The sequence below is a fragment of the Molothrus ater genome, chromosome 4, assembly GCF_012460135.2.
Source record: "Molothrus ater isolate BHLD 08-10-18 breed brown headed cowbird chromosome 4, BPBGC_Mater_1.1, whole genome shotgun sequence".
Classification (NCBI taxonomy): domain Eukaryota; kingdom Metazoa; phylum Chordata; class Aves; order Passeriformes; family Icteridae; genus Molothrus; species Molothrus ater.
The window spans coordinates 59,422,452-59,442,363 of record NC_050481.2 but is presented as its reverse complement, the minus strand read 5'-3'; the positions used below and the strand labels follow the sequence as shown (position 1 = coordinate 59,442,363).

Sequence of the window (19,912 nt, the reverse complement as noted above, 5' to 3'; positions counted from 1 at the left end):
TTAGCAGACTAAAATCATCATCTCTCCATCTATAAAATAGCTAAGAAAGGTGAAGGTGGAATATACAATTGCTTGTCTTCTATCTATCAAATTTCTATTAAACTTTTTGTGCCCTGAATTAAAAGGAGAACAGGGTTATTTCTCCCATCCCATCTTGAATGTTTCTAAACAGAGAGGGAAAAAAAACATTTAAAAATAATCTTAAAAATAAAACTAAAAAAGACAAGTAATTTTGGTTCTTGAATCATTTAGGAGTCTCAGAGTAAGGTTCAAAATGAATCTGCCATAAAATCAAGTAATAACATCTTAGTTCTTTAACACCAATACTCAGATTATATTTAGATTCAGACATCTTCTTGTCTATTTGAAATTAATTTCTGATAGTAATGATTACTGAGAGAAAACACTTTTAGAACACTATTAGCATTTCTTGTTAATGATAATGGCTAAAAATAGTATGTATGTAAATTACTCTCCCCTTGTGTTATGACTAATTTTCTCAGCATATCTTAGTTATTTACAAGGAGACATCAAATAACTGCAAATATTCAAGAAAAGAAAGTACAAACTAAAACACTCACTAGTAACAGATAGATGGATGTTCTGACATGTACTAGTACCTCTCTCTGCACTCCCATTACCAATAAATAGGAAGCTAATAAAACACAGAAGTTTTCAGAAGATGCACATGAAACAAAACAAACTTGGTAGAACAAATCCACTGATTTTGAATCCATTAAATTCTGTGTAAAAGCTCTCTTGGGGTTTTTGATCAGGTGTCTCAATAACACTAAAAGCATAAACCTGTATACAAAAATGTTAGCGTCTAAACAAAGCCTACAAAAAATGGTGGCTGACTGATATCAGTGTCTTATTTTCTCAACTGCCTCACTTCATTATAATAGTAGTGCTGGGATGAGAAAGAGAAGAGAAATAGAAGGAATATATAAATTTATATATATATTAATTTAATGGATATATTTTAAAAGAACAGAAATAGTAACAGAGGTCATTCACACACAGTGACAACTACAGAGCCAGCTCTCACAGCAGGCTGTATGTTTGTGCCATAGGAACTCAGAGCTGCAGCCTCCTGCAGGAAGAGGGCAAGGGCTGCAGAGCAGAAAGTAGCAGGGACTTTGCTTCCCTCACAGAGCACAAAGCACATCATTGTTTCACAGGCATTGCCACAATCAGCTCATGAAATGAACTGTAGAAATCCAGCTCAGAAAAAAGACAGCTTCATCTTGTATTCAATTAAAGCTTTTGTCTTCCTGTTGCCAAATGCTCCCATATGTTTTTAATAAATTCTGGTGACTCTTTGAACAAGCCCATGGAAACTTGTAATTCTGGGTTTCTCAGGGAATCATACCTGTGATGGGCCATGCTCTTTCCCACAGAACTACAGGGAACTGAGTGGGAAGCAATCTCAGCTCTGAACAGAGTATGTGCAGCTTATTTCCCCCTTGTAACAATCAGGAAGTTAGACTAACTCTGCCTCATGAGATGACCTGAAATAAAGCCCACCAGTGAGAACTGTAGGAGAATTCCCCTGTGGTTTGATGAGCTGACACATTTTGTGGCACTGAAAGGAAGTGGACACAAGAATTTACATATTATTCTTCAACACTTCAGTCTTAAATTAACTCCCTTCACTCCATCAGCTCCTGCTGACATGCTCAGTTCAAGGATCCTGGAAACATTCTGTATTTTAGTCAACTGTCCTAATCGAGCCCTTTTTCACTTCAGGGCTTCAGCATCAAGAAGAGTTGTACTGAGGTAAACAGGGGCAGAACATACCCAGCATCCTATGGAGAAAAGGACAATCTGACAATGTCAGATGTAAGCCACATGTCACCACAAGAAATTATTCTTCCTACCAAGTTTATAAAAGAAACACAGCTTATAACTTGCAGGAATTACTGCACTCCCAGTATAACCTCTTACAAGGCTGGTTTTTGTACAGCTACAAGATGCTCAGCTTTGGTGTTTCTCCATCAGATCACATCAGGATTCCCAAAGGGTCACCTTGCAGCAGTCTGATTTAGTCACATACAGGAGAAAACAGATGGGGCAAAAGGTTCCTTTTGTTGTGCTGCAAGAAGCACAGCTTTGATGTGGCTCACTGCTACCCACCATGGCTGTGACCTCAGCCTTTGCTCTTCCCTTCAACCTGGTCACTGCATCTCCAGGGACAGGGACAGGAAAGGGGTCTGTTGTAGGCAAATGGAGACACACATTAATCCTGGAGCTGGAGAGAGGGCCAGAGGACAGAGTGGTATTTTCTTCTTGAACTACACAGCTTCCTTGTCAGTAGGACTACTCCCTGGCCCTAGCTAATGGATGGCTTAAGATGAATAAGAGAGTTATGAAGTTCTCAATCAAACACTGAACACCAAGGGAGACTTCATGCATACCTGTACTGGTATTACCAAAGCCAGCATCATAGTGCCCAGTTTCAGCACAAAAGCCACACTAAAGATTTCAAACAGAACCAGACAATCCTGGAAGTGTTATTAAGTACAAAACCTGGAATTCAGCATTTTTCACAGGGCTGCATCTTCAACCTCCCCACCCACACCACTGTAATCTATCACATGATTCAAAGAGAACTTTCTGAGTGCTGCCAAGGAGCACATCCCATTATCCTTTCTTTCCCTTACTCCTGCAGAAAGTGACAGAAAGCTCTGACTACCAGGACAGTCCATTTTTTAAATGGTACTTAAAAGTTTAGAAATTGGCTCATTCTCACTGCTCTGTTGACAGCCCCAAGGCAGTGCAGGAAGGATTTTTCCATCAGGACAATCAACACCATTGCTCACAGAATTACAGCTTCTTGCTGAGTTTTTCTAAGCTGTTTTTATCCTCTGATGACTGCAAGGTAAAGTGATGACTGGACATGTCATGCTAACATCCAGTTTTTCCAGCCTTGACTAACTAGTATATAAAAGGAACTTGAAGAAAACTCCCAGAAGTTATGAAGCAAGCAATTACAGATTTCTATAGGCTGAGTCTCTTCCTGCTCCTTTGGATCAACAGTTTACCAAATAAAATCCACATATAGAACATAAATTTAAAAAAATGTTTCTTTTGTTATTTGCATAAATATTGCATCCAGCTTTAACACGAAAAACCTGCTTAGGTATAAATCTGGCAACATATTTTAATGGGAGATTTTCATAAAAGAAGGAGCTTAGCTTTGGAAATGAACTATTTTGGAAAGGAACTAAATATTTGGCACAGTTTATTTCCAATATTTGCTAGCTACTTTTCAAAATAGTGTTGCTTGCAACACCCCTGAATTGCTTCCTGCTATGCTTGACTGAATTGGGGGTCTCTAGATAGCCAGTGTAAAAACAAAATGTTCAGATTTCCATTTGTAATACCTGATATTTTAATGAAATCCCCACCATTTTTGTATACTGATTTCACAGTGCTCTATTCATCAAATCAATCTCACATGTTGTAGCCAATAGATGAAGAAGTTTAGAATTCAGAACCAAAGAAGACATCACAACAGAACACAGAAGAGGGGGCCCATTATTTAAGAGGGAACCAGAGGCATTATTTACAATATCAGTACTGTGGGAATGAAATGTTGTGCAACCCTCTAGAATTGGATTAACAGAAGCTGCTGAACATGTGCATGCAGCCACTGAATACTCACCAGTCAGATATTACAAATACTTTATCACATAAAAGTGTGCAAGAAGAGTCATGATTAGCCTGGACCTGGGAGAGTGAGAAGCAAACCATGTGCACCCATTCACCTCAACAGCAGCATTTAGCTCTCTGACTTTTACTGAATTTATGTGAAAACCTCACGGGAAGCAGAAAGAAGGTTTTGGGCAACCAGGGTTACTATACGAGATTTAATCCCCTTCTACTATGTAATCAGGAGGACTATAAAGGCAGGATGCTGAGGAGAGAATAGTTGGACAAGGCTGCCCTCTACTGATATTAAATTCCTCTTTAGTCAGTCACTTACCCCTGCGGGAGCGTTCACCACCGACAGATTGTAACCGTAAAGAAAAGACGACCCAAAAGCACCAGTTAAGGAGGCTACAATAAGACTCCCAGACCAATTCTGCAAAACAAAGAAAAGATGCAGCCATTGATAATACACTCAAAATTAACATACCTCAGGTTTTAAACACCCTTTAGCTATCTTGCATAGCTCCTGCAGGCAGATGTCCTTGCTGCACAATAATAGCCTGAAACACTTCCCCCTGCTCATTCTGAGAAACATTACATTTGAAGTGACAGCATGTCACTTAACATCTATGGAGGCATAAGTGAACATTTGAACTTCTTTCAACCTTACAGAGTTCTGCTGCAAGTGTTGTAGCAGCTCCCACACCAAAAAGTAAAATGCTGGGGAAGCATAATCTCAGCAAAGGAAGCTGTTGACAGTATATCACTAACACAATGAAGTAAGGTATAGCATATATGTGATACAACAGGTCTGTGGGTAGATCTGACTTGGCTGAAAATTCATGAGATGGTGTGCACACCATACTCTCACACATGCCCCACACGCCCCCCCCCCCCCCCAAAGGATTAATGAAATTATGACCAAAACCATCAAAATGATGCCTACAAACTAGGTTTTGCAATCTGCATGCCAGTTTCCAACAGTAACTTGTTGCCACACACACTCTCCAGTGCCCTTTTCCCAGTGGCACATCTGTACTTCTCCCTCCTCTCATTCTCCTCATACTCTTTTTAGCCCAAATCTGCAATTTCTGCTTCCACAACAGCTGTTGAATAAAAGGTAGAACTGCTTTGATTTGAGACATTTTGCATTTGCATTCCTTTCCAACTTCCCCAGTATTACTTTCTGCCATTCACTTCTCCTGCTGGGTCACAGAATATGGCAGAAGAGACCATTCCCAGCCATTCCCAAGAGACATTGAAGTTAGTGTTTGGGTGGCTGGTCAATTGCAAATGTAATTGTGTAGATAATGAAAGACAACTCTGAATGTATTAAAATGGATGTATTTTAATGTGTTTTCAATTTTAAAAAACAGCTATGACAAGAATATAGAATTTCGAGCACAGTTCACTGCTGTTTATGCCCAGCCTCCTCACTCACTGGAGCCCCAATCCTTTCAAAAGTTGGAAGACCTGCTTAAGGAGCTCAGCTTCAGTTCTACCACTGACCACACCACAACAGGTTAATGAATGAATATGTTCTGTCAGCTGCACAAAGCTGTGTGTTCACTTTGGGAAATGCAGGTCCTGAGCATGAAGGAAGTTTGTGTAGCTGGCTCATGGCAGAGCTGCAGTGACAGTGGACTGGAACAAGCTCCACCAGCCTTGTGGGCAGGTGAACATGCCATGGCTATTGGCATGTGCCAGAGCTCCTGTGCCACACTGTTCTCACAGGCTCTGTCACCTGTGGAGAAGGGATGAGATACCCAGGTGCCAGGGTGGGGAGCACAGCGTACTGCCCAGTACATGTGGGGTTTGCCATGCTCAGACCTGCCAGCTCTGAGTGTTCAAAATGAACCCTGCAGGATGGCTGAGTGCTTTAACTTCTTCCACATGGTGTGGGAACCTTTTAAGAGATTACACAGTTCATTAACCAGCCTGCTTTTGGTCAGGTCAGGAGGAAGTGTGCAGGGGGTGAAAAGCCTTGTATACAAAATATATCCCGTTGAGATCGTTACATAAGCCAAACACAATTTATTGTTATTAGCCAGCTTCTTAAAATGAGCCTGCCACACACACACACACACACACAGAGTTTGCACCATCACTTTGTTAACAAAATGCAGAAACTTGACATAAGGCTTTATTTAACTTCTGATGATAACACCTCATATTGGGCGCTCATTATTTCTCTGCTATGCACAAACATTCCTCCACTTAGAAGGAATTGCTACTACTCTGAATGAATGACGCTGGGGAAAATATTTCTGGTGGTCTACCAGGCTGCTCCCAAAGGGTTCACGAACAGTGAGTTCCCAAGAGTTATGCAGTAATGTTGATGCAGTATTTCTAAAGGGCTCTACTTCAACAACATTAGACACATCAGAAAAATCCTCCAATCAAAATTATTTGGAACATATAGCCAAATGGTTATTAAAAACATCAATGAATGCATAAAATTTCAGTACAGGCAAATTATATGCACATGAGTCTAAGTGGAAGATACTGTAGGGCAAATCACAGAAGTGCTTAGAAAATCTTGCACTGTGATAGCTGGGTTTAGAAACTTATTCAGTACTATGGAGTTTTTAAGTATATAGGCAGCTGCAGAAAAATTCAGGCTCACTCAATTCAGAGGTCTTGGAACTTGGAACATGAACTTCAACTTCTCCATGTCCTGTCTCCTCATTCACTATTTTAAATATTTGCTCAGGTTTCAGCAACACCAGATAAAGACAAAAGCACAATGAAGCAAGAATGCAAAAAAAAAAATCCCAAAAAATCAAACTGTTGCTCAAAAAAAATTTACCCTGTGGCAACATTAGTAAAAGATAAACACAACCCCCAGTGTCTTTTAAATGGCCAGGAAGCAAGAAGGCAACCACGCCTCCTTCACAGGTGTTCCTTGGCCTCACGGCCGTGTGTGTGCTCATGCGTCCCTGCTGTCCGCCCAGGGGCAGGAACGTGTCACCGTCACCACAGCAATAAGAGTTCAGTCAGGAAAGCTGCATGTCAGCTCACAGCAAACACCTGCAGATACCCGAGGACTGCTTACTTGTGGAAGCCCACGTTTTTGGTCTAATCACAGATCGTAGGGCACTGTGATCTACAGATGTTTTTCTCAACTCCAGTCCTTTTTCAGATTGCAGTGAAATATTTCTGCTGGCTACCATGGGTCTCAATTTGTCTTTTTTTTTTTTTTCATTTACTGCATGACGGTTTGCACTTCATTTTTCAAAACACAGTTTAGAGTGTTGTACTTTGGCTAGTTATAGCCCCCTCCTCAGAATAAAATTAAGCACAATTGTTAGTGGTTAACATTGCATGCATACATAAGGAAGTTTAATATTTTTAAATAGATATTGCTGATTGACACAGGAAGGCTGGACTCTGGAGCACCCTACTGGGGAGCCCCAGACCCGGCCCGGGCCAGGCATTCCCGGCAGGTGCCCGCGGTCCCGGCGCCCTCCGGCAGCTCTGCCCTCGGGGCTGCGGACGATGAATGGAAACCTCCGTCCCTCTCTCCCCGGCTCTGCCCTCGCCCTGAGAGCTTGCCAATAGGATGGTCCTGGGGAGCAGCGAGGAAGCAGCAGCAGCGCCCTCGCCTTGCTCAGCCCTCGCCGGCCGGCGCTTCACCCGCGGCGGCGGCGCCCCCCGGCCCGGCACAGACGGGCCCCGCGCTGACCCCGCGCATCCTCCGGGTCCCGGCTCGGCGGCTGCGGTGCCTTTAGCTCTGCCCGCCACCGGCCTCCGCTGCACCGGCACCAACAACGTCCCGGGCGGGGAAGGGCTGTGCAACCTAAGCTCTGCCCGGCCCTCGGGGAAGCCCCGGGCTGTTACTCCGGCTCCCGCAGCCTCCGTGCACCACCCTGCCCATCACGCCAGAGAGGATGGGAATCACCCCCTCTCCCGTTAATCCTCCCCGAGGCGTGGGCATCGCAGGCCGAGCTTCCCCGCCCGCGCCGCCGGGCTCGCTCCCGCTCCGCGGTAGGGGCTGCGGGCATTCCCGCACCACGGAAAGCTGCCCCGCACTACTTACGCCCCTGCGGGCGCTGCCTTCGCCGCCCGCTCCCCGCTTCACCAGCGTGTGCGCCTCGGGCTCCGCCGCTCCGTCCATGGCTCCGTCCGCGCCGCCGCCGCACGGGCGCAACGGCCGCGCATCTCCGGGGGCAGCGGGGGCGCGGCCGCGGGGGCGGCGGCGGCGGGCGAGGGGGACGCGCCGGGCGCTCGGGGGCGTTCGGGGCCCTGCGGCCCTGCCCCTGTCCCGGCCCCTGCCCCTGTTCCTGTCCCTGCCCCGGCCCCTGTCCCTGCCCCTGCCCTTGCCCCTGTCCCTGTCCCTATCCCTATTCCTGTCCCTATCCCTATCCCTATCCCTGTCCCTGCCCCGGCCCCTGTCCCTGTCCCTGTCCCGGCCGCGCAGCGGGAGGAGGCGGCTCTCGGGAGGGCACAGAGCCGGTGCCCGGGGCTGCGGGCAGGACCGAGCGATGGGGAGGGAACACGAGCGCACTGCTGTGCGTGCTCGCACATAACTTAGGGGAATGTGCCCGCTCGCCGCCGTGCCTGGGGCTGCCCGGCCGGGCCCGTCCCTCCGCGGGGATTGAGCCAGCAGAGCAGGTAGGGCAGGGCAATGTCACCACTCGTGTCCATCGCGGCCCCGCCGCCGAGTGGCAGTGGGGCTGGGGGACCACGGCTTGCAGGGTCCCGACTGGAGATCCAGGCAGCCTTTCTGTGAGCTAGACTCTAGACTAAGGTGGGGAAGACTTCCCGTGTTGCCGAGGCTGGAAAGTGAAAGTACCACAAGACTTGTAGCCAATTAAGATGTTTCGGATGTTTCCACAGCCTTAGGAGGTTTAGATCTGACACGCCACACTACTGCTGTGTTAAGCATGGGGATTAGACATGCCACCTGGGGAAGATAAAAGCTTTCAGCTATTATAGTTGAAGGTACCTACTTGCAAACATGGAATTTTGAACTGCTAAGAGTCAAATGACACCTTCTAGTTGGCAATGATGAGTATTAAGTGCATCTGGGAATTGTCCCCAAGTGACTGTAGCTGATATTGGTGTAAATCTGAGCTGTTTTCAGTTCTGATATGTTACATACCTCAGAACTATCTTAGAGCTCTCAGACACATAGTAAGTAACACCACTGAGCAATGCAGGCTGGGAAACACTTTATGATGCAGCAACTTCGAGGTGTCATTGGCTCAGATCAAGATGACTGGTGTTTGAATAGAAAGCCAGAGGATACTCATGAGTGTGTACAATTATTGTACATGTTGATAGAAGATCTGGACAACATCTATCATCCCTTTGAATTGTTGTAAGAGTCAAAAAAATAAGTCAAGTTAGGAGAATCAAGCCCCTGGAATATACAGAGTGTATTTGAGATGAATCAGACACCTGTGTTTTGTTTTGTTTCATGTTAAATAGGTGCAAGTAGTTCAGTTCATACTCAAATACAAATACCATGGCTTAGCTGTGAGGTTTACATGTGATTGATATGTACAAGTGATTAATATGTACATAATTTCTCACCTTAACACACTCACAATTTTTGACCCATTCCAATCACTGTTGGTTCGTTACAGAAACTAAACATATGCTACTCAAAAAAAAGAGTAAATATTCATATAGGTTCCAAATAATTATTTTATAATTATTTTCCACCTCCAGTCTCCAAACAGCAAACAAATGCCTTGACAGAAGATTTGATGAATTCACTCACCACATTTTTCTTTACTGCATTATTTCCTTTTGTCATGCCGTTGCTTTGCTGTTTGTTCTCCATTCTGTTACCTTGTGAAATAATAGCTGAGGAAGAAAAGAAGGAAAGTTGTGCTACTGTTCAGGAGGGAAGAAAGATACAGGCTCTTTAGTAGATATACTGTCACTATTAGAGTAGGAACATCAGACCCACTGCAACTACAAAAGAAGTTTAGTCAGTCAGGTAGAACTACATTACTATGGCTGGGTTCCAGCCAGGGCACTTGGATTAATTGTTGGTGTGATTCTAAAGATTATTAGACCTAAACTAGCTAGGTCATTGTGCACTTGCAAAGGAGGAGTCCACTTATTTACTGTTCTGTCAAGAAAATCCTTGCCTGTACGTCACCATAGGTACTTAAACAATGTTAAAGGGCATTTTAATCTTAATTTATGAAGAAACTAAACTGGTTTCAGAGACAATCTGATATTTACATGGTGCTTCATTGTATGATCTTGGGCAGTCTGCCAGTTTGTTCAGTTAATTTGGAACATGGATTACTGTGTTATTCTGCTTCAACCTCTTGAGATGATAGTGCATTTCAAGATTTTTTCTTGCGTGGCCATTGTGGTAATGATAGATCCAGTCCTGAATACAAGTTGTCTTCCAGACAGGAGTCTACAAGACAGTGAGCCATGAGACATGGGGAGTAACAGGCAGTTTGGTGAAGCAGCACACTGGGTTATTGTGGCCATCACATTTACAAGAGGGTTTTAGGATGGAATCACTTCCATGAGACATTGACGTTACTGAGGCCATTATATCAGATTGTTCCAAGCAACCAGTCTGAGCTTCTGAGTGAGAGAAACCAGAGAGGTAACAACATCCTAGAAGCACTAAAGCCAGAAAAGTTACCTTCTTCCCTCTCTACTTACCAGTGCGGTCAGTACTAACAACCTGCAAACAACCTCCTTTTCCTCTGCTTCAAGGGGCCTTAGTCAATTCCTGCTAAATTGTTCTTCAAAAAGGACTTTCATGAAAATGTATTTAACTTTATAGGAGAGAGCCTTAGTCTCCCCAAACAGTTCTCCTGTCCCATGCCACTTTTAACAAGTATATGAAAAATAATGTCGTGACCTGTTCACTGAAGCTTCCACATCCCATACAGATTTCATATATGGATAATTTAGATAATTAAATTAATGAAGGTTCTGACAGAGCACAAACAAAGCATCATCAAACTGGAATTTAAGAGCCGACAAGATAAAGAATATATGGGTCATACCACTGAAACAGAAACAACAAAGTCAGAAACAATCTGCTAAATATCTTAGGAGGCATAGCCTCACAGCTAAGCCACTAGCAGGATAACTTACATCTGCCTTCCCTCACTGAACTTATTTTTATATGGCTGAATTTTTTTCAGAACATCTTTAAAACATTTTAAGATATGTCTGGAAAGTTTAATTGCTAGCAATCCACCATCAGTGTGTTAAGATTGAGCTATCCTTCCTATATTTCAGGTAACCCTCTTTTACTCTTTTAAGATATCAACTTGACTGTATAGCAAAAGGAACATCATCATATCCAGAACAGACATTCTAGTTGATGCAAAAAATAAGAAATCTGGACTGGAGATGGAGTAGAAATCACTGAAATCCTGTATGGCTGTGTCAATGTTATTTTTTGCATCTTATTGACTCCTGCGCAGGGAAGGGAGACATGATTACAGCAAGCAGAAACCTGATCTTCAGATTGCAGAGTTTGACAAAATCTAAAGAAGTGATGATCCACTTAGGGTAATGAAAAGTTCATATTTGCTCTGATGCTACTGTTTATCACTCACTGAAAAATTTTAGTAGATAATGTAAAAAAGTATTCCTTCCCTCTGAAGTTCATATTGCTAGTACCAGGTAAAGTTTCTAAAGTTGTTGATCCAAAGATATTCATTCAATATTTTTTCTTTGACACAGAAGATTAGATTTTTCTGTTCCATAGCTTGCACAGTTAGTCAGGAGGTGACTCACAAATCAGGAAAGGCTCATTTATGTCAGGCCCAGGGCATCTTCAATTTCAGCTACAGTTTGCTTATCTGTTTATCCAACAGTTTATTTGGTGATGTATGGGTTGAGTTCACTAGTAGGACATGGAATCCAGCTGAGTCCTATGAATTGTTAGCTTTGGCAAGGAAGGCTCAGCAGTTCACAAAAAAGGAACATTATGACTGGCACAGCAAACTGACTTGGGAGGGGTATGAATAAACCAACTGTAACCCAGATTTAATTCTGAGCTTCTATTGAACATTCATCTTTCACTTACTGACTGCAAGTCAGGAAAAATAAAAGCTGTTGGAAAGCTGTTCAGAAAAAGCAAATATGCAAAGGGAGCTGTTCAGGTGGACTAAGATTCTAACCAGCCATATTTGCTAAGTTAGATGATGAAATCACCAAGGGGATGACCACCTCAGAAAAGCTGAGTTAAAGGACAGAGATGTTTAAAAAACCAATGAGACCAAGCCAGAAGTGTATAAAATGTGGACTGGATCAATTATTGTTGTCCAGTCTGAGCACAAGGCTCAGTAGCCGTTGAGGGCCCATTTGCCATCTTCATCAGATGAGCTTGGACTAACACCAAGGCCCTGGTCACCCCACCCAATGCAAAACACAAACAAGCTTCAGTCAGTTTATCTGTGATATAAAAGACTCTTCTGTCACAAATTCCTCATGATGGGCATGCACAGCTTCCCTGTCTGTATCCCAAGTAAAAAATTATACCATCTCCATGGAAAAATAATGTCTCTGTCAACATTGCACTACTATGGACAGGAGAACTGTGGAAGAGCAGCCTCCAGCTGACAAAACTCACTTGTAATTATAAACTAGTATGACCTCTCAGGGATGGAAAGGGCTTTATACCCCTCAGGACACATCTCTCTCAACTGAAGCACAGAATAGTTTCCTTTCTTCTAAAAGCAGGAGAAAAAAGCACCAGGAGAGACAACACCACAATAAGGTGTGAATGGCAAAGCTTAGTAAAACACTGGGGTAAAAATAACCCAAATACACTCAGCAAGTCTTATTGTCCATGATAGACTGACATCTAATAATTTTTGCCTTTGGGAGGCAAAATTGCCCAACTCAATTACTTTGGTTTGCTGTGCTTTGTACTGGAAATAAGTCCATGTTTCAAAATATCTTTTTTCTCTTTCTTTTTTTTTTTTTTGATTCAGCTCTAAAACTCTAGCAAAAGAGCATGGAGGAGAAAAGTTTTGCATCTCACTCTTATTCCATAGCTTATGTGCTGCTATCTTTTTTCTACTCAGCTATAGAAGAAGTCTTCTGTTGCTGACTGCTTGTGCCTTTCAAAAATTGAGCTGTTCTTGCAGTGTAAGACATGCAAGCAGAGGACTGGCCTGTGCTTCAAGACAGATACGTCTGCCCCTAGTTTGTGGTGTGTACTACAATGAATGCGCTCCTCTCCCTGGTACCATAAAGCACACATACACACTCACATAGAAGAAATCCACCATCGATTAATTAAAGGATTGATTAATTAGAGCATCCAATGTGAAGAACACATTCTGAGTGTCTGTGTCCCCAAAGCAGTAATGGTTTATGTATTAGATCCTGGGAAGTGACATAACTGTCTGGTTAAAATAGGTACAATGGAACTCCATTGAAAACTGAAGGGATTCTTTTCTTCTCAAGCAGTTTTGTTAATCTACATCTAGTCTGATTCTAGTGAGACTGTACAGGTCAATGTTCCTTATATTGTTCATGAAAAATATCTCGGAGTACCAATATTAAAATACCATTGATGGAATCAGATGGGGTATGACTTTAATTAGACACAGAGCATTCCAATGCTACTGAACTATTTAGAAAAAGTTATTCTCAAATGCTGTAGACACCCCATCCCAGAAATACATGTCTCATATGTAATTAGTTAACTGAGTGGGAAAAAAACACGTCTTTTTTTCCTGTACCTGTAGTATCCATCCTAAAGTGCCTTTGCAAAATGACGAATTATTACATTTGCATTTCAATATTTCATACAAGTCATAATCTGACCTCTTATACTGAGAAGCGGAAAGACTGAGTTTCTATCTCAAAGTGTTCTGTTGTGGTTTGTTGTTGGGTTTTGGGTGGATTTTCTTCTAAAAAATTCTGGTGAAAATTAAAGCTATTTTCCACAGAAATGTGTTACACTAGGAGAGGAAGACAGATTTCAGAGTTAATGACTAGTTACAGAGAAGCTGAGTACTTGGCTAGCACAGGAAATTATTTGTTTATGAACTTCAAAACATTGGTTTATACCAAGATAAATCTATTCTTCCCTCCCCAAGTCAACCCCTTGAGAACATTGTCAAATTTGCTGCAAAGTGTCAAGTCCAACTTTTAGATGCTACTCACCACTGATCTGAAGTATTCTTCTCTTCCAGTGAAGTTCAGTGCAGCTCAGAAGCAGTCCTCCTCAGAATTGCTGCTGCTGACTTCTTCTCTAAAATAGGGACAACTAAGTCATTGAGTCAAATGTAAAGCCAGATTTAACTCTTTTATACCATTTCAGAAGTAATAAATAATTAACAGTAAAAACAAAGCATAGTATGACGTTTCAACTGGAATTCATGCAATGTCTCTTTTTTGCCCAATAGAAAACAAACTGCCTTGTATGGCTGTGACACCCTACAAGAGGTCTTTGTTTCAGATGCCACAAACATGAAAAAGCTTTGCTTCCCGAATTTGAACCATTAGATATTTGAAATGCAAGTGCCTAAGGCTAGGACCTGCATTCTTATACTTTTACCTGATTACAAGTGACTACACTGAGGAACACCCACAGCATTCCATGTGTTATAAATAGCTTTTAACAGTAGCCAGGAGGTCAGCATGAGAGCTGGTGTCTGGTACTTGTAAGGATTCTCCTCTTTGCAAGATGATAGAAGGTTGGGACAGTACAGTACAGAACATACTGTACACTAATTAACCTCTCAGGAGTTAATAAAAAAGATTTACCTTGTTTGCTGTTCTGGCTTTGTGCCATAGAGAGGTGCTCCATATCAACATTAGTTTAAAAATTGAACAAAATATGGATCAGGACAAGGGTGTAGCAGTTTTGCTTTGTTATAAATTCCTTACATCCCAAAGCTAAGAGAGATAAGAACACTCCATTGTAAAAAAGTGCTCTCTGCCTTGAATTTTCCCTGATCCTACACATATTGCTCTCTTGGAAAGTTCAAGGTATGTTAAATCGGTCTCATCAGCATTTTTCTAAGGACCTGATAGGTAATTTAGTTGGATTATTCCTAAATTTGCAGATGTTAAGGTATCCAAGATATGTTAGGTAGAGAAGCAGCTGTGCAGAGGTGAGTTGGCTGAAACTGTAAACTCTGGCTGGGATTTGAAGTAACCTTGTTTTTTGGTGAAAGTGGGATTACTGAGCATGTGGTACTTGGTTTGTATTTCAAGTTGTGATTGTTCTGGCAGCTCTACAGATCACCTCTGACCCTGTTACATAAACCTTGCTGAGGTTCTCAAAAGATATTAGCATCAGTTTCTCTTCAGCTTAACATAGGCATCCTTCTCCAGTTGCAAGATGCTAATCAAAGAAAACACCACTTCTGAGCAACAGGAAAGAAGTTCTCCTTAAGATCCCCTGGCATATTTTATGTAAAAGTGTCTTTAGACTTAGAATCCAATATCTTACAATTAACAGGATATACACTCTTGTACTTTAGCTCTATGTAACATGGTGGCTAAAAGAAAATAGGAGATTCATTCTCTGGAGTGCGAATGAGGGAGCAGACAGGTGAGTTTCAAACAAATCTTATATCTCAGCTACCAATGAGAGATGATGCCTTCCAGACTGGTATACTTTTAATTTTCACTTCAAATAATCTACACTTGAACAGAAACTTTTACAACTTTAAAATTAATCCAAGGTTATTATGTTATGAAAACTAAAACCAAGATGCTCTGCTTCCTAGTAGCACCTGTCACTACTGGAAAGGTCTTGTTGCTCAGCATGTCCCATGATTGGCATAAGGACAGGAAAATAAACAAGAAGAACTATAAAGCTGGTACTGCTACATTATAAAACAAGTTTCACATAGTTATGTATGCTTTGGACACACATGCATGTTCAAAGAGCATTAATTCAATGATCATTGAAGCTCATTCTGTGATAAAACTAATCCTTTCAAGCTAAACAAACTACCTCTTTGATCCAAGTTTTCCCAAACTGTAGATTCAGGTTTATTAGTTTGCCCTGTTTCATCTTGATCAAGAATACAAAGAAACTTTGCCCATCTCAAAGGCAACTTACACAGACATGACCAAGAAAAAGCACAATCAAAACATGAACTTCTATGTTAGAAGTCATACAAGAAAGAAATCACAAACAAAACAGAAAAATTAGAATATTACAAGCAAGCCCATGTCAAAAGCTTACAAATTGACTATTCAAACAGAAGGCTGTGAAATTTTGCTGCTTGCAATGGTTTTTTTCATTATTAGGAAGTTGGAAACACAAATGCTAGAGAAAATGTGATAACCAGAGGCTGTACAGTGTCTGTAACCATGGGTGTGAATGCTCATTCACACATAAAGATGGATAGGTCCCTTTGGAAATGCAGGTTTAAACTGATGCTAAGATTTTGGGTCTACAAAAATGTTCTGATCTAGCAAAAGAGTAGCATACAGTTTAGTTTTAAGTTAATTCCATAGGAAAATTAACCATATCCATAAATACTTTTCTAGTGAAAGAGAGAATATCTAGCTTCTCACTCAGTCAAACCACCAAAACTGGAATTTGGTGTCTTTTTATGGCTGCATGTCATTAGTGAAATGCAGTGCTTCCTGCACTGCTAAAAGCACAGTTTTAAGAGAAAAGGAAGGACATTGACTATTTTTATTTAGAAGTTCTTTAATCTTAAAAATCTCAAAGTTCCAAATCCTTATGCTTCTGTACAACGAGATCAAACAGATCTGGGGGGAACAGAACAAGAATATTGAATATTTTAAAATAGTTTTTTTGTTGATTTTATATGACAGTTCATAGGGTAAGCTACAACAAAGTATTTTCCAGCTATTTTGCAAGAAAAAGTGGTTAATAATTACTCTTTGCTGTGTTGGCCATTAGTGTTGTTTTAACCATTTTTTCTTGTGTACACATGCAAGTCTGGTATGTCATCATTTAGGAAAAATCTTATGAGCCATGAGTTTAATGTTTTTTATTATGTTAGGGTTATTTCCAACATTACCCTCCATGTACAGTAAAGCTAGTTAAATCTTTGCAAAGTTATTACCAGTGAAATCAGCCTAGCATCTATGTACCATTTAGTAAATGCTGAATTAAATATTGACAAGTGAAAGCTTTTATGTTGTGAGGTCATGCCCTGAGGTAAGACCAGAGCTGCTGCCTTGTATAAGTTCACTCCAGGTGGACAGGAAACACTTTTTAAGCAATTTGTGTTATAAAGAAGGATGATGCCACAAAATGAAGCCCTCCTAGGATGAGAAATTTGGACTCAATCCTGAAGGCAGAGTACCCAGCATCTGAGTTCCTTTTGGTTGAACGTCAAAGAATATTTCAACGTTTCTGAGATCAAGACATTTGAGCAGTGTTATAACACTCAGGAACTGTTTATTACTTCTCAAAATCTTTAGAGAACTGGTGATCTTTTGAAAGATCACTTGAATTGCTAACCCTACAGAACAAGCTCTCTGTCCTGACTCAAGGATCATCCTCACTGATATAATGACTTCTTCTAGCCTTAGACATGGCTCTCAATCTCTGTGGAGAAGAAAGAATCAAAATGCCTTTGCATGCACTGCAACCTCAGCCAGTCACGTGCTTGCTCAAACCTTGAGTTGCAAAGCTCCAGTCCCCTGAGAGCAGCAAGCACTGCCTGAGCCTGGAGTACACACATTCCTCTCAAGGCTGAATGTGCCTAAAAAGGATGCAGAACAAGCCTAGGGTAGAAATATATACTCATGTTACTTTCTTCTGAAAGTCAGTCCTGGAAATCAAGCTAGGAAAATAAACTTTGCCAAACTTTGCCCTATCCAACCTGTCCAGCTATTTTAAATAACCCCAATCCCTGCTTTGCTTCAATCTAAGTCAAACCCTTTTAGTTTGCCTAGCTGTAGTTTTAGGTTTGAAGTTTCATTTTTCTTCATCTAGGGACTAAAAATAATCAGGGATATTTGTGTAACAAATTATTCTCCCATTCTCAGATTCATGAAACCTGGCAAACAGTGGCTCACGATTTATTCTCTTGAAGGTTAAGAGATATTATCAAAGTATTCCCCTCTAAAAGTAGGGTAGGTGATGTAATGCAAAAATAGGTGTCAATGTATCACTACCCTAATTTGTGTAATTAAATCTTGATATGTAAATATGGTAAAATCCTGCATGATTTAGACATGTGTATTTTTCTCCCACTTTGAGGAACTGGGGAATAAAAGAAAAAGCTAGTAAGGTAGGTCCTCCCTCCTCACTCAAGCTTTAGCTGTGATTTCCAGAGGCATTTCAATGTCTTTTGTTGTAGTTTAAAAAATGGTACAAAAAATGCTTTGTCACACTCAGTAAGTTTCAATTACGCGAACATAAAGATACAAAACTCCCTTACATTGCCAAGGCTTATGAAACACTGGAAATTCTGGTGGCTGAAGTGCCTGCTTTGCATTTCCAAGATATTGGGATCAAAGTCTGTTAGTCATTACCATTTTCAGCAGCTCATGGCAGCCAGCCATGAGGGGGACTCCCCTCCACCTCCCTCAGGAGAGCACCTAAGGGACGTTCTCAGCCCTGTCCTCAGTCCAGGTAAAACTGAACTTTACCCTGACTAACTCAGACCTGCCCTATCACTGTGGACTTGCCTGTTGGTCACAGGGCTGTATCTGGCCCTGGCTTGGTGACTTCAGTTCACATCTGAACCCCAGACCTGCCTCATCACCAGGGCAGGTCGCGCTTCTGGCTGAGCCTGATCACTGCTACCAGGTGACTGGAAGTCAAACAAAGAAATTGTCAAAGAAATAGTATCAAACATGCATGAAAGACACAATTATATCATAAATCCAGCATCTGTGGAGTTGCAGGCAAAAAAAAACCCCAGAACCAAAGGACTTGGAGGTGCAGGTGAGTTGCCATAACCCACCCCCACCAGGGTGAAACCATCAGCCTTGGGAGGAGCAGGGGATGGATGAGTGTCATGCTAGGGAGAGGAGCAGGATCTGAGCAGTGTGGGGTAACATTGCTGACTCACTGTTGTTCTCTCTTTCTCTGTAATAAGTAGATCTGGACTAATAGCGAGACTCTTAAAATCTCAATTATAGAAACAGGCTCACAGTTAACAGTAAAGTCTTAATAGATCTAAGGTATGTTTCCTCTTTGACAGTAAACAATGCTTTGGGCAGTGTTTCTGTTCCATGTTTTTCTGCTCTGAAAGCCAGTCACTTGAAATGTGATGTCCAGACAGGGAGGTAGAAGATACTGCAAACGTTTAGTACAGTATCTTTATTTGTCAAAAGCAGGACTCTCTCAGCAGGTGAGCACTAATGACAGCAAATGGAATTCTCCATAAAAGATCATCTTTGCTTCAGTTGCAGTTGAATTGTAAAACAATTTTTCTGCAGTAAACTTCATTGTCAATCTTTGCTTAGGATGGTAAGTAATACTTTTTAACCACCTAATTATTTAGGTGGTCTAATCATTCATGGAAATAATTATGTAAGCAGAACAGCGTATCCTAGGAAGATGTTAGAAATTAAATTAATGTCACTGTAATTTTGAGTGAATAAGATATTCTTTATCTCATTTTATGAAATAAAAGGACACTGACAGAAAGCCATCATTTAGGGTCCAGACTTTCCTATGGAGAGAAAGACTAGGGCTAGAGCAGGGATCCTCCCCCTGTACTCAGCATTGGGGAGGCCTCACATGGAATCCTATGTTCAGTTCCAGGCCCCTCAGTTCAGGAAGGACATTTGCGTCCTGGAGCAAGTTCAGAGAAGGGCAAAGGAGCTGATGATGGGGGAGGAGCTTCTCTTATGAGGAGCAGCTGAGGGAACAGGGGTTGCTTAGCCTGGAGAAAAGGAGGCTCAGGAGGGACCTTATCACTCTTAGGTCTTTTCCAAAGTAAATGATTCTATGATTCTGTGATAGCCTACTCTGGAACTGCACAAGTATCCAGACAGATGCACAGCTTCTTAGGCAACGCAAAATCCCCAGGTTATAAATTTGTATGACATCCTATATAGCCCAATATTCTTTGTTTGTGTTGCTACTGACAGCTACTGTATTCCAGCTTTTCTGCTTCCCTTCTACTCCAGCATTTCCCACTGTAGCAACCTTTTGGTCTCTTCAGACTTAAGTACTGGTTTAGGGTTCAGTCAGAGTTGATTTCTGCCCACTCTTGCTATTAAAGGTTCAAAAATTGAACAAACTACTGTAATTTCATGGTGTAGTGTGTGAAAGCAAGAACACTGACATAGGGCAAGTCACTAACAGTGAAATTGTTCCTAGTTTTATTGCCAATTATATGAACAG

The 19,912-nt window shown here is 41.7% G+C and overlaps 1 protein-coding gene across 2 annotated transcripts in view; it reads right to left on the bottom strand.

Annotated features, from left to right (window-relative positions):
* SLC2A9 (solute carrier family 2 member 9) overlaps positions 1-7,771 on the bottom strand; it is a 77,019-nt gene extending 69,248 nt beyond the window's left edge. Inside the window, exons 1-2 of one of the 2 annotated variants that reach the window (XM_036382309.1) lie at positions 7,685-7,771; positions 3,989-4,087 (exon numbers count right to left, since the gene is read on the bottom strand). In XM_036382309.1, coding sequence (XP_036238202.1) covers positions 3,989-4,087; positions 7,685-7,771 — 186 coding nt within the window. The remainder of the gene's footprint in view (positions 1-3,988; positions 4,088-7,684) is intronic. The other variant, XM_036382311.1, reaches the window with a different exon arrangement.
* Positions 7,772-19,912: the final 12,141 nt, after the last annotated feature.